The sequence below is a fragment of the Danio rerio genome, chromosome 11, assembly GCF_049306965.1.
Source record: "Danio rerio strain Tuebingen ecotype United States chromosome 11, GRCz12tu, whole genome shotgun sequence".
NCBI classification, from domain to species: domain Eukaryota; kingdom Metazoa; phylum Chordata; class Actinopteri; order Cypriniformes; family Danionidae; genus Danio; species Danio rerio.
The window spans coordinates 5,761,457-5,775,160 of NC_133186.1; the positions used below are offsets into that span (position 1 = coordinate 5,761,457).

The window sequence follows — 13,704 nt, forward strand, 5'->3', positions numbered from 1 at the left end:
TTGCTTCTCTTGATATTTCATCTTTTTAAAAATTGTATTTAAATTTTTTCTATATCATAAATTTGGCTGTACTAGTTTTTAGACAGTTATCATAAGTTATTTTGTTAGATAAGCTACAGATTTGGCTTCAGTGCTGACTCATCTAATGTACATGCACAAATAATATTGTATCTTTCTATTACAAATATTAATTTAAAAGATAGATTTGTGAGGGGTGTATTAATATATGCTGAGCTCTGTACATTATAATATGATACACAAATTCACGAGTATGATCACATTTCCAGAAAGCCTCACGGTACAGGTCCGGAAATTGCGCAGGTTTTATGTAAAGGCTAAATGGGCGGGCGCTACATGAAAACAAATGAAATGATTGGCTGCATGTCACCAGCGTGACGCTCTCGATTGGTTTCCAGCTCAATGTGGTCTTAATGTTTTGAATGGAAGTCCCGCCTATGCTGGCGTTTCCTCAAAGTGATCTTGTAACACCGGTATCGCGGACGGAAAGACTGCAGACCGGCTGTTTCCATGAGCCAAAGGAAGTTTTGGTTGAAACGAAAGGTAACCGAATTCAATGTCTAATTACTGTGCTGTTTAAAGACATTAAACGCGAACGTTTGAGTTACAGTAGCCTCCCGTAGCTGTGTGTGTGTCATTCGACATGTTATGTATGACCTGCAGTGAATGGTTCATTACATATTAATGACATTTTATTATATACAATACACTTGGAATATACTGTAATATAGTGTACTGGTGGGGAAAACGCTCTAAAACATAAATATTTAGTGTGTACTGAACTAAATGTAGCCTTGTTATTAAATATAATAACCTGTAATGAGCGTTTGTCAGGTTTGTTTGTCAATAAACACATGTGAGTTATTTAGGCAACTTAATGAGTGTTTAATTAATCACAATGTAGGCTATTTTTGTTACTTATATATTTGTCTTACACAAGCTTGTGCTGTATTTTTCTTCGCCCATTTTGCTGGAGATTTATTCCTCCTGACTCTGTTAAGCCAATTAGTCTAATGAGGATTGCAATAACAAGAAGAGACAGTCAAAGCTGAAGACATCATGTCTTTCAACTTTCCACTTATTCATTCATTGATTTTTGGGTGGCAGTTCACAAAAATTTTAAATGTCTTGCTGTTTTCTATCCGATAACATATAACACAGCTGCAACATTTGATAACATACACAAGTGGTCAAAGTTTGGGGTCAGTAGGATTTTTAAATGTTTTGAAATAAGCTTCTCCTGCTCACCAAGGCTGCGTTTATTAAGTTGTAAAATTGTGAAATATTATTGCACTATAGAATAACTGTTCAAATGTAGTTTATAATTTAATTTAATAATTTATTCCAGTGATTTTAAGGACAATTTTTCAGCGCCATTACACCAGTCTTTACATGATCTTCACTGAGTCACATGATTCTTCAGAAATCACTCTAGTATTAATTATTATCATTAATTATAATATTAATGTTTTTAATGGTAATAGTATTAAAGCAATAATGACTGGAGCACTACTTTCATTTGAAACTACATTCAATAACATAGCAGTTATTTAAAATTTTAACAGAGATTGAACAATTTAAGGCAGCACAGCGGCGCAGTGGGTACCACAATTGCCTCACAGCAAGAAGGACGCTGGTTCAAGCCCCGGCTGGGTCAGTTGGTATTTCTGCGTGGAGTCTGCATGTTCTCCCTGTGCTTGCGTGGCTTTCCTCCGGGTGCTCCGGTTTCCCCCACAAGTCCAAAAGCATGTGTTATAGGTGAATTCGGTTAGCTAAATTGTTTGTAGGCGATGAGTGTGTATGGATGTTTTCCAGTGATTGGTTGCAGCTGGAAGGGCATCCACTGTGTAAAACATATGCTGGATAAGTTAGTGGTTCATTCCGCTGTGGCGACCCCAGATTAATAAAGGGACTAAGCTGAAAAGTAAATGAATGAATGAATGAATGAGTTTCACAATCTTTTTACATTTAATATATGCCGCCTTGATGAACAGAATATTTTTTTCTTTAAAAAAAAAACCTAAAAAAAAAAAAAAAAACTGACCCCAAACTTTTGCCCGGTAGTGTACATTAGGAAATCAGAATTGCATAAAATGTTAAATGTTTCTCTCTTTTTTAAAAATGCAAATGTTATTTAGATTTATAAGTCTGGTAATTAGAGTTTGACTATGGAAGTTTTTTTTCTTAAGAAAATGAAAATGCAACTGCTTAAAAAGATCAAATAATAAATCAAACTCTCAAAACAGCTACTGAAATGAGAAATCAAATGCTCAAATGTATTTGATATTTAATTCTAATGATCAACTCAGTATGAACCTGTTCTCATTAGATAATCAATCAAATACTCAAACTTGATATTGAGGAAAAAGCCCCAATCAGATTTTCTGTTTTCAGATGTCTCTGTTTTCCCCCATCCACGCTAACACGGAGCAGCAGCAGTTTAAAATGAAAACTGCTTCTTCAGCGTTTCCAAAAAGCTCAGTTTTCGGCACTTGAAAACTCCGCCGTAGTGTGGACAGATGGCGTAAGCGTAGCAAAACTTTAGCGTTTTAAAAGTAAAAGGTATTAGTGTAAAAAGAGCCTGAGAAACATGATTTGCTGTTAGTTGTTTGTTTTCACACTTTACTTCTTCCAAATTACAAGTGTAAAATGTCACTATACCTGGTGGCAGGCCCGGATTGGCTAATCGGGAGGACTGGGAGAATTCCCGAAGGGCTGGTCTGTTTTCTTTTAGGCCGCAAGGGCTGGTGTCACTAGCTGCTTGCACTCTCAGCAGTCGAACTTTTTTCATTTATTTATTTATTTATTTATTTGACCATAGCCTCACTCGTTTTATTCATTATTTTGAAGCAGCTCTGCTCTTTTTTTTTTATTTTTTCGCAGCCCTGTGAACAAAATGCAGTCTAAAGGTCAATGATGAACAAACTATCATTCAACCCCAAACAGTGGCACCTTAGTGAAAATAAGAGATTGAATAATTAATATTAATGAATATCACACCTGCTCAATGAAAATCAGATGATTCACTACATTAATAAGTCTGACATAACTTGATCAGAAATCTAAAAAGGGGAGAAAAGATTAATTCATCAATAGAAAGTAATACTGTGGTCAAAAGAGTCTTGCAGATAACAGTGCAATACTTTTTTTTTTTTTTCCAAATTCAGCTGCAAAACACGGCATTGTGGTCCAGTGGTCAGCACGTTGCGTTACGAAGTCACTGACCCGAGTTCGAACCTTACCTGAGTAATTATTATTATTATTATTATTATTTTATTTTATTTTTTTTTTTTTAGTGTTAAGACATATAACACTCTTTGGGTTACTTATATAGGTGTACATATTTTATTTTTATTCTTTATCTATAAAGAATTTTGCACAGAAAATATATTCAGGAAAGGACAAAATGAAAATGCAAATGCTTAAAGAGATCAAATAATAAATCAAACTCTCAAAACAGCTACTCAAATGAGAAATCAAATGCTCAAATGTATTTGATATTTAATTTTAATGATCAACTCAGTATAAACCTGTTATCATTAAATAATGAATCAAATACTCAAACGGACACCGCAAATAAAAAAAAAACTTCCATATTTGATAGCCTCTTGTTATCAATAACTTAAGAACTTAAGTCTTTCACAGATGGATAAAAAGGTGTTATTTACCCGAAGGATTTTAAGATAAGATTGAGAAATAATAGTTTCTCAGTGTTGGGTTGCAGCTGGAAGGGCATCCGCTGTGTAAAACATATGCTGTATAAGTTGGCGGTTCATTCCACTGTGGCGACCCCTGATTAACAAAGGGACTTAGCCGAAAAAGAAAATGAATGAATGCATGAGAAATAATATCATTATATTTGCATGCTGTATTTTTTTTTATAAATATAGGTTTCCTCCATTGCCATGGCTGTATAGTCCTGTAGTGTCTGTCATGGCCATTGGAACGCAGCTCTACCTGCTGCTGTGGAAAAACTTCACGTACCGCAGGAGGAACAAGGTGCTGTGTCTTAACTGCAGCCACAGTATTTAGACCCTTTTTCAAACACTCTACATTCATTAATTTAGTTATGTATGTTTTTTTTTTACAGGTCCAACTTGTTGTTGAACTTCTATGGCCACTCTTCCTCTTCCTCATCCTCATTGCTGTCCGCCAATCACACCCACCGTACAAACAGAGCCAGTGTAAGTGACATCCTATGAGCGTGAGTGTTGCTCTCCCCTCTTGGCAGGTGGCTGGACATCTAAGCTGATTAGCTGTAGTGAAAATCAGGACGTTGTTGAGCTCTTGTGACATTGTTTATACTGAATCATGACCTTTGCTAACGGTTAATCCATGCTAGTACACAGAAACATTTGTTCTAGTAATCGTAACTCAGAATCGGAAATCTGAAAAGTTTAATTTACTCTGGAATGGTGTTTGTGGTGTGAACTTGAGATGGCAATGATGCACGCTAAAAATCAAGCCCTGCTCATATTTTCCTACTTTTTTTCAGTTAGAAATGTGCCACAATTCTGAATTAAAGTTGGTTGTTGCTTTTTTTTCTCACAGATTTATTCTGAAAGGTTAACATGCCCTTAATCACACAATAGCTTAAGTTCAATTTCATCTGTTTATCGAGCACATTTAAAAACAATCACAAGACTCTGTCCCCTAAAAGAAGATTTTGATCACTCAATCTAAGAGATCTCACAGCTTTTATTCTCTACTTATTATAGCCATATAGAGTTTATATAGAGTTATGGTTGTATTATACTTTATATAGTTTGGTTATATAGACTAAAAAGAAGATTCAGTCCCTTTAGCAACATCCCACATAGCAAAATTTCTCTGGCCCAGCTCTGGCCCACACAATCAGGTTTTGCTTGGCCCACATGCCGCAGTGAATTACGGTACATGACTGGACCAAATCTGGCTTCCAGACAAGGGCCAAACACAGACCATATCTGGGCCAAGTCTCAGCCAAGTTAATAACTCATAACTGGGCCTGAACTGGGCCAGAAAGATTGGTGTGTCACGATTGCAATGAAATTGATAAACCCATGGAGTGATGCGCTTTAGGCATACTATGCGCACGCTTTTTTTCAAAGTGACCTGATTGGTAGAATTTTTTTTCTTTACTCAAAAATGATTTTAGTGTATTTTAAATGTGGGTCAAGACTGGCCAAACTCACATGGCCCACTTATCACATTTTAAAATCTGAGCCAAATACTACGTTTTTCATCTGGCCCAAATCTTGTGTGCCGCCTTAAAAACGGTGCCACCTCTGCCAAACCCGGGCCATGTTTGGCCCACATGCTGTATGCCAGTGCCGGATGAATGCCTGCTGTGCCAGCTTTATGCCAAATCTGGGCCAGAATTCTTTGCTACTAGGGATGTCAACTTAATGAATCTATCGTAGCAAGTAGCAAAGAACCAGTCAGTCTGCGCTGTCTTATATTTTTTCTTTTGAGAAACAGTTTAACTTGGATATACTGTAAGTGTTTCATCCTAGCTTTACAATTTTTGTCTGGCTGATACAGCAGTGTTTGTGGATTTGTTTACTGACTCTTTGTGTGGATTCAGCATCACAGAAACAGGTTACCTATTAATCATTTTGTTATGCAAAGAAATGTATTAAAGTACACATTTTTCATTCCTCTGTTAAACATGTTAACCATCATTAAATAATGCAAAAGAACTCTTTTGGAAGGTCTTCTTTATGACATTGTTAAAGGCGTCATCAGTTTAAGAAAACAACGTTTTTGGTATTTGTTATGTGTGCATTATTAGAAAATATACATTTATTATTTTCATTCATTTATTCATTTTCTTGTCAGCTTAGTCGCTTTATTGAGAAATCTCTGGGAAACATCCACACACACACAATCACACACTCATACACTACTGACAATTTAGCCTACCCAATTCACCTGTACCGCATGTCTTTGGACTGTGGGGGAAACCTGAGCACCCGGAGGAAACCCACGCGAATGCAGGGAGACATGCAACATGCAAACTCCAAACAGAAACACCAATTGCTGTGCAATTGCATTCTTGCTGTGAGGCGACAGCACTACCTACTGCACTATTGCCTCAACGCATTTATTATTTACTTAATATTAATATAAATCATTAATTTAATTGATATTATTTTTAATGTTTCACATTAAATGTTGCTGATCTTTTCTCTTTTTATGTTTTAGGTCATTTTCCTAACAAGGCGCTTCCTTCGGCTGGCACACTAGCATGGATTCAGGGCATTATATGCAATGTCAACAACCCCTGTTTTCATCAGCCTACAGCAGGGGAAACACCCGGGCTCGTGAGCAACTTCGACAACTCCATGTGAGAAGTCTTTTTGTTTTATCTCAGACAAATTTCTTTTTTTTAACTTCAGCCATTGATGGAGATTTATTTTGTTATTTTCAGACTTTCTCGACTTTTAGTCGATATGAGGACCGTCCTGACAATCAGTGGCAACCGAACAACCTTCTCTGGTCTTCAGGACCTGTCAAAGACAATCCAAAGACTCGGGGAAAGACCAGATGCCTGGCCAAGTATATATTCATTAAATATCTCATTTTAGAAGCTGAAAATGCTGTATCGGATGTGTTCAGTAGATTCAGTTAGTATCTCCTTAGCAAGCTCCTTGTACCTTGATGTTGTGTCTCACAGATAGATGAATTGAAGAACTTGGCTTAGTTTTCAGATAACCTCATGTGCCTCATCTAGAACCTCAATGTCTCAGTTTGTACAATACAATACAATACAATACAGTACAATACAATACAATACAATACAATACAATACAATACAATACAATACAATACAGTACAATACAATACAGTACAATACAGTACAGTACAGTACAATACAATACAATACAATACTATACAATACAATACAATACTATACAATACAATACTATACAGTACAGTACAATACAGTACAGTACAATACAATACTATACAATACAATACAATACTGTACAGTACAGTACAGTACAATACAATACAATACAGTACAATACAATACAGTACAGTACAATACAATACAATACAATACTATACAATACAATACAATACAATACAATACTATACAATACAATACAATACAATACTATACAATAAAATACTATACAATACAGTACAGTACAGTACAGTACAATACAGTACAATACAATACAATACAATACAGTACAATACAATACAATACAATACTATACAATACAATACTATACAATACAGTACAGTACAGTACAGTACAATACAATACAGTACAGTACAATATAATACAATACAATACAGTACAATACAATACAGTACAGTACAATACAATACAATACAGTACAATACAATACTATACAATACAATACAATACAATACTATACAGTACAGTACAGTACAGTACAATACAATACAATACTATACAATACAATACTATACAATACAGTACAGTACAGTACAGTACAATACAATACAGTACAATACAATACAATACAATACAATACAATACTATACAATACAATACTATACAAAACAATACAATACAATACAATACTATACAAAACAATACAATACAATACAATACAATACAATACAATACAATACTATACAATACAATACAATACAATACAATACTATACAATACAATACTATACAAAACAATACAATACAATACAATACAATACTATACAATACAATACTATACAATACTATACAATACAATACAAAACTTATTTATGTGGCACATTTAAAAAATAGCCAAAGTGCTGTACACATGAGTAGTAAAAGGTAGAGTAGAAGATGAGATTAGAAAATAAAAAATGAAAATAAGCAAGACTAATTTATTAAGATTAATCAATAGAACCAATAATCAAGGATTATTAAAAGCGAGAGAAAATAGATAGGTCTTTGAAACAGATATAAACTCAGAAATAGAAGGGGATTGTCTAACATGAAGCTCTATAGTGTTTCAAAGTTTAGGGCCAGCAATTGCCAATGCTCGATCGCCTTATTTTTGTTAGCATGTTCTAGGCACTAAGTAAACTGAGATTGCACAGTTGCATCACACCAAGTAGCTCCTTGACCTGGCTCAACCAGGCTGCTTTTCTGTGTGGAGTTTGCATCTTCTCTCCGTGTTCACATAGATTTCTCTTACAGTCCAAAGACATGCCGTGTAGGTGAATTGGATGAACTAAATTAGCTGTAGTGTATGAGTGTGTGTATGTGTGTGTGTGTGTGAATGAGAGAGCATATGGGTGTTTCCCAGCACTGTGCTGGGTTGTGGCTGCAGGAGCATCTGCTGCCAGAGTAGTTGGCAGTTCATTCTGCTGTGTGGGCCCCTGATTATTCAGGGACTAAGTCGAAGGAAAATTAATGAATGAAAATTGGCTGGAAGGGTAAAACAGATGCAAGAGTAATTGACGGTTCATTCAGCTGTGGCAGACCCTGATAAAACAGAAGAGAATAAGCTGAAGGAAAATGAGGGAGCGCTCAATTCTTTTCCTCACTAGCCTGTCACCAAAAATATACTTTTTGTTGTCTGATATCTTGCCACAGATTTTAAGTGATACTATTGGCATTTTATATTTTTTATGTTACTGATTATAAAGATTATACGACAACATAATAATGCTAATAAGCAAGAGACAAAAACTTTTTATTACAAAGGTTATTAACATAAATATTATCATTAACTGTGATGTAAAATGTAAATAACCTTGTAAAATGGCTTTAATGTTACCAATGTGTGCCATTTTGAGCAGTCACTGTCACACCATTTGAACTGCAGCTTGAAACTTTTTCCAAACCATCATTAGTTTTCAGAAACGTGAAAATTAATCTCTTCCTACCTGTCAGTAAGCCTTGATGTCAAAATGTTATCAAAATAATTGAGGTCATGTTCATGTATTTTGTAATACATTTATTTATTGTGACAGGCCTTCCACTCTGTAATTGTGTTACTCTTATTTCTTTTATGACATTAGTTTATGATTTGAGCAGAATATATCAGAGACGGCGAGGATGAGCACTAGAATAAATCCTCATCCTCTATTCAATATACAGTACATTTCAGCTGGAAATGTATCACAAGGCTAAAGTCACTAGGAACTTCTGGTTCATGCTGGTTTAATGACCTTAAAGAATAGTTCACCCCAAAATTCTGCCATCGCTTACTCACCCTACACTTGTTCCAAACCTGTTTGAGTTTTTTCGTCTGTTGAACTTAAAATTTACAGGTTTTCAACATACTTCAAAATATCTTATTTTGAGTTTAACTAGAAAAAAACCCTTCAAAACAGCTTTAGTCAAGCTTGAGTAAATGATGGCCTGATTTTAAACTTTCCCTTCAATAGCAAAAATCCCTTTGTAAAAATAAGCATACAGCATTTTGAAAAGAATGTAAAATATCTTTGGTTTTTTGACACCTTTGTAGATCTTCCAGTGGGAGAGTATCTCAGAGCCAATGAAAGCTTCTCCTCTTACCTGCGGACAAACACTAGCATCCCCTCAGCATTTGTTGAGCAGTTACTGAGGGCACGACTGAACCTCCAAGTGGTAAGAAAGACACTGTTTTCACTTGCTGAAGTACTTATAATCCTCCACTGGTAGCCTAGACTTAATGTCCTGAATGATAATAGGCATTGTATTGTCTGCAGTAAATTTATGTGACTGAATGCAATTGTTTTACATCTATTTATTGCCCTGATGCTAAAAATGATCAAATATTTGAGTATTTATGGCGAGTTGAGTTGTTTTTTAGCTGTTTTAACATCTGATTCACACAACCATCAGCTCAGATTTGCCTACATAAATACTTTACTAATCTGTCAATTACAGCTAGCTATTAGTAAGCTCACAATTCTAGAAAAGTTAAATCACAAATCTCTTCAATAAGCCATATGATTTCATGTATGCCCTTTCGATTAATATTTGGGTGTGTGTTCAGCATTTGGGATGCTGATTCACCCCAAAATGAAATCATTTACACACACTCCACTTGATCCAAACCTGTTTGAGTTTATTTCTTACATTGAACAAACAAAGATATGTAGAAGAGTCCTGTAAACCAGTAGAGAGTGATGGAAAAAGAGTACTGTAAAATCATACTCAAGTATAAGTACCATTACTTGCCTAAAAATGCAAGTAGAGTAAAAGTATCTGTTGTAAGTCTTTACTGAAAGTACGAGTAAAAAGTAGACTTTTTAAAAGTACTCAAGAGAAGTGAGTAGTGAGTATTACGCTGTTAAAAGCTGATGCATTTACATGTCATTTGTGCATGTGTGTGTAAACGTAACATTCTGTAGTGCATTAATTATTACTCAGCAGGCACACAATGTGAAAAGACGTTAATATTAGGTTAGATTTAGGTTGTGATGTCAGGTGTCCAAAATTCTATGTCTAACCAGCGTCTAAGGAGAATGTTATTTTGGTGTCCAATAATGACATCAAATGATGTTGATATTTGGTCAATTTTAGGTTGTTAAAAAGTAACCAAAAAACAACGTCGAGCCAACACCTTAAACCAACGTCATATTGACGTCAAATACTGACGTTGATTTATCAGGTATAACAACCAAAATCTAACGTCTGATAGACGTCAAAGTGGTAACTTCTACACAATGTTAAGCTCTAACATCATTAGGCGTTGATATTTGGTTGCTTTTAGGTTGGATGTTAGACATTGATGTCAGCCAGACGTTGAGTTCTGATGTGAACTCGATTTTCATTTTCAAACAAAATGCAGCGTCGCCATGACGTTAGCGTACAAGGTTAATCTGATGTCATGTTGACGTCTTGTGCCTGCTGGATGTTTAAGGCCATTTCAGTCATCATACAGTAAACATCTGTCATCTTTTCATCAGTGACATGCATCTAAACAGTCTCTGGGTCAATGCATATAAAGATTTTGGACATCTTCTAGGACACTTTTAATGCTTCCAAACAGTTATAAAGCGCACATGTCTCAAGGTAGTATATTATGATGTGATTTACCTTTTGTGTGCAATTTGATTGGACAGGAATACAGGACTGATTTTTCTAATTCCCGTAGACAGGAAATAATAAGTAGTGACGGCCGGTTGAAGGAAAGTAGTGGAGTAAAAGTACCGATACAGCACTAAAAATGAACTCAAGGGCAAGTAAAAGTCCAAATTTATAAAACTACTTAGTAAATTACAATTCCTGAGAAAAACTACTCCATTACAGTAGTTTGAGTATTTGTAATTAGTTACTTTACACCACTGCCAGTAGCCATTCACTTCCATGGTATTTGTTTCTCCAATTATGAATGTCAATGATTAACAGTTTCCACCATTTTTTTTAAATATCTTTTTTTGGGGGGTCCAACAGAAAAAAAGAAACTCTTAAAGGATTGGAACAACCTTTGCTGAGTACATTTTTGGGGGGTGAATTATTAAGGTCAGCTTCAAATTAATATTTACCCTATAGTACAGGAGTGGCCAACCCTGTTCCTGGAGAGCCACCTTCCTGCAGATTTCAGTTGCTACCCATATCAAACACACCTGAACCAATTAATTAGGACCTGAACACCACGTGATAATTACAGGCAGGTGTGTTTGATATGGGTTGCAACTGAAATCTGCAGGAAGGTGGCTCTCCAGGAACAGGGTTGGCCACCCCTGCTATAGTATTTGTTTTCTAAAATGATGCTTGAATGCATCTAAAATGATGGTTAGGGTTGGTACAATTGGAAGTGGGGCAGGGCTTTTCAAAGGGTCAGTTTTTCAATAATTAGGTTTGATTAAATCTTACTCCGACTAGCTTGCATTCATTTCCCTTTTTTGAGCACAACCCTCTAAACTCAATTTCCAATCTAAAATTCAATTAACAAAACCAAGTCTCCACCATGCAATCTTCCGATTTAATGATTCATTATACTCACAATATGGAAGACTAGATCTGTCACTTCTTGTATTACATCATAGATGTGAACACACTGATCATTGTAGCATAGTAAGTTCTAAAGTTCTTTTTTTCTCAAGGTTACCTTAGCAGGAGAAGGAGTGCGTCTGTCTGACATTGTCTGTAATGCTTCACTCTTGAGCCGATACCTCACCGTTGAGGAAGGAGATTCTTTTCCTGAACTGCAGGGGGCGCTGTGTGTTGTGCCCTCAGATATTATGCAGAAGGCAGAGCAAATCTTCCTCTCACAGCTGGACTTCAGCAAGATTGTTACGGTTAGTGAGTTTACACTCTAATGTCCTGTGTTTATTTTGTTTAGTGTGGCGAGAGACTTTAAAGGGCACCTATGATGCAAAACCAACATCTGTAGGCAGAACTGTGTATAGGTATAGTGTGTCCTCTGTCATATTGCTATAAACACAAGTTTCTTTTTAAAATTTTCTGAAGTTGAAATAAGATAAAAAACCCAGTGATTTTGAGGCCAACTTCAACGTGACGAAGAGTGCGGTTTCCCCACCCACCAAATTGGTGAGGCCTGTATTAACATGTCTTCATAGTAACACATATGCACATTTCCACAGAACTTATTTTGCAAAGAAACTGGGATTAAAAGATCTGTTCAGCTCTCTGTGATCAGCTGCACCTCAAGAATGAGTTTTACAAGTTTAAAACATTTTAAAATCAGAGCATGTTGATAATAAAGACAGTAAAACTGCAATGTAATTCATAACTGCTAGAATCACCATTGCCACATATAGTGTCAGTAAACGCATATGTGTGTACTGCAAACTTTGGAACGGCATTTGTGTGACTCATCGTTTCAGAAAGGCTTGAATAAACTCCACCACAAATACATCAATTAACCTTACTTGGTATTTTTGACTATTGAGCTGGATGTCTGCTAGGGCTGAGCGATTAATTGAAAATCACAATCAGAACCTATAATGGATCTAATTTTTTCAGGTCAAATTTTTCAGTTACTTTCCCTACCATGTAAGGAGTCACTTGACCTGGCTCTCTTAAGGATGCTAAATACATCTGTGTCAAATGCACAGGCATGGCAGCCTTCACATGGTCACTTACCTGTGCACCTCTTAAAATGTAACGTTTGAACTACATTGACAATGATTGGAAGTTGCGGCAGAGATGCCTTGAGGTGGCATACTTTTTATTACAATAAAATTATTATTTACATTAAAATATTTGTTTACAGAAGATTCAAGAAATGCTGAAAATATTAAATGCAGAATATGCAGTTATTTTATTTAGAAGAGATACTACTTATTTTCTACTTTTGAAAACATTAAAATTAATAAATTTTGTTTCCAAAAGTCCAAGTTATTTGTTTTCACTTTTTAAAAGGAAAAAGTTTGTTTTAGACAATGTGTTTTAATTTCACTTGTTCAACGTTGATGTTCAATAACTGTCAGATATCAGAAACAGTAGACTGTGTGTGTTTCCTTCAATTATTTTTACATCAAGTAATGCACCCTTCATTCAAAAATCTGTCAATTGTAATATGTGAGCATATTTACTTTATAAAATTTCAGTGAACTATGGGGCAAAAAAAAAATCGTTCATTAATCATAATCAAGATTTTGATTTTAAGCCAAATCGCACAGCCCTATTTTCTTCTTCTTCCATGTCTGCCTCTGTCACTGACTGCTGTTTATCTGATGCAACACATGTGGGAACAGTAGGAGGAGAGAACCAGCTCATTTGCATCTAAAGGAGCTTATACTTTACAGACATTCTGGAGACACCAAAGGCTTGTCT

The 13,704-nt window shown here is 35.5% G+C and overlaps 1 protein-coding gene across 2 annotated transcripts in view; it reads left to right on the forward strand.

The window, feature by feature from the left end:
* Positions 1–457: 457 nt before the first annotated feature.
* abca7 (ATP-binding cassette, sub-family A (ABC1), member 7) overlaps positions 458–13,704 on the forward strand; it is a 76,604-nt gene continuing 63,357 nt past the window's right edge. For both annotated transcript variants that reach the window (XM_009305796.4, XM_001920827.9), the window contains exons 1-7: positions 458–561; positions 3,909–4,017; positions 4,109–4,202; positions 6,205–6,346; positions 6,431–6,558; positions 9,440–9,561; positions 12,009–12,203. In XM_009305796.4, coding sequence (XP_009304071.3) covers positions 3,952–4,017; positions 4,109–4,202; positions 6,205–6,346; positions 6,431–6,558; positions 9,440–9,561; positions 12,009–12,203 — 747 coding nt within the window. In that variant the 5' untranslated portion in view covers positions 458–561; positions 3,909–3,951. The remainder of the gene's footprint in view (positions 562–3,908; positions 4,018–4,108; positions 4,203–6,204; positions 6,347–6,430; positions 6,559–9,439; positions 9,562–12,008; positions 12,204–13,704) is intronic.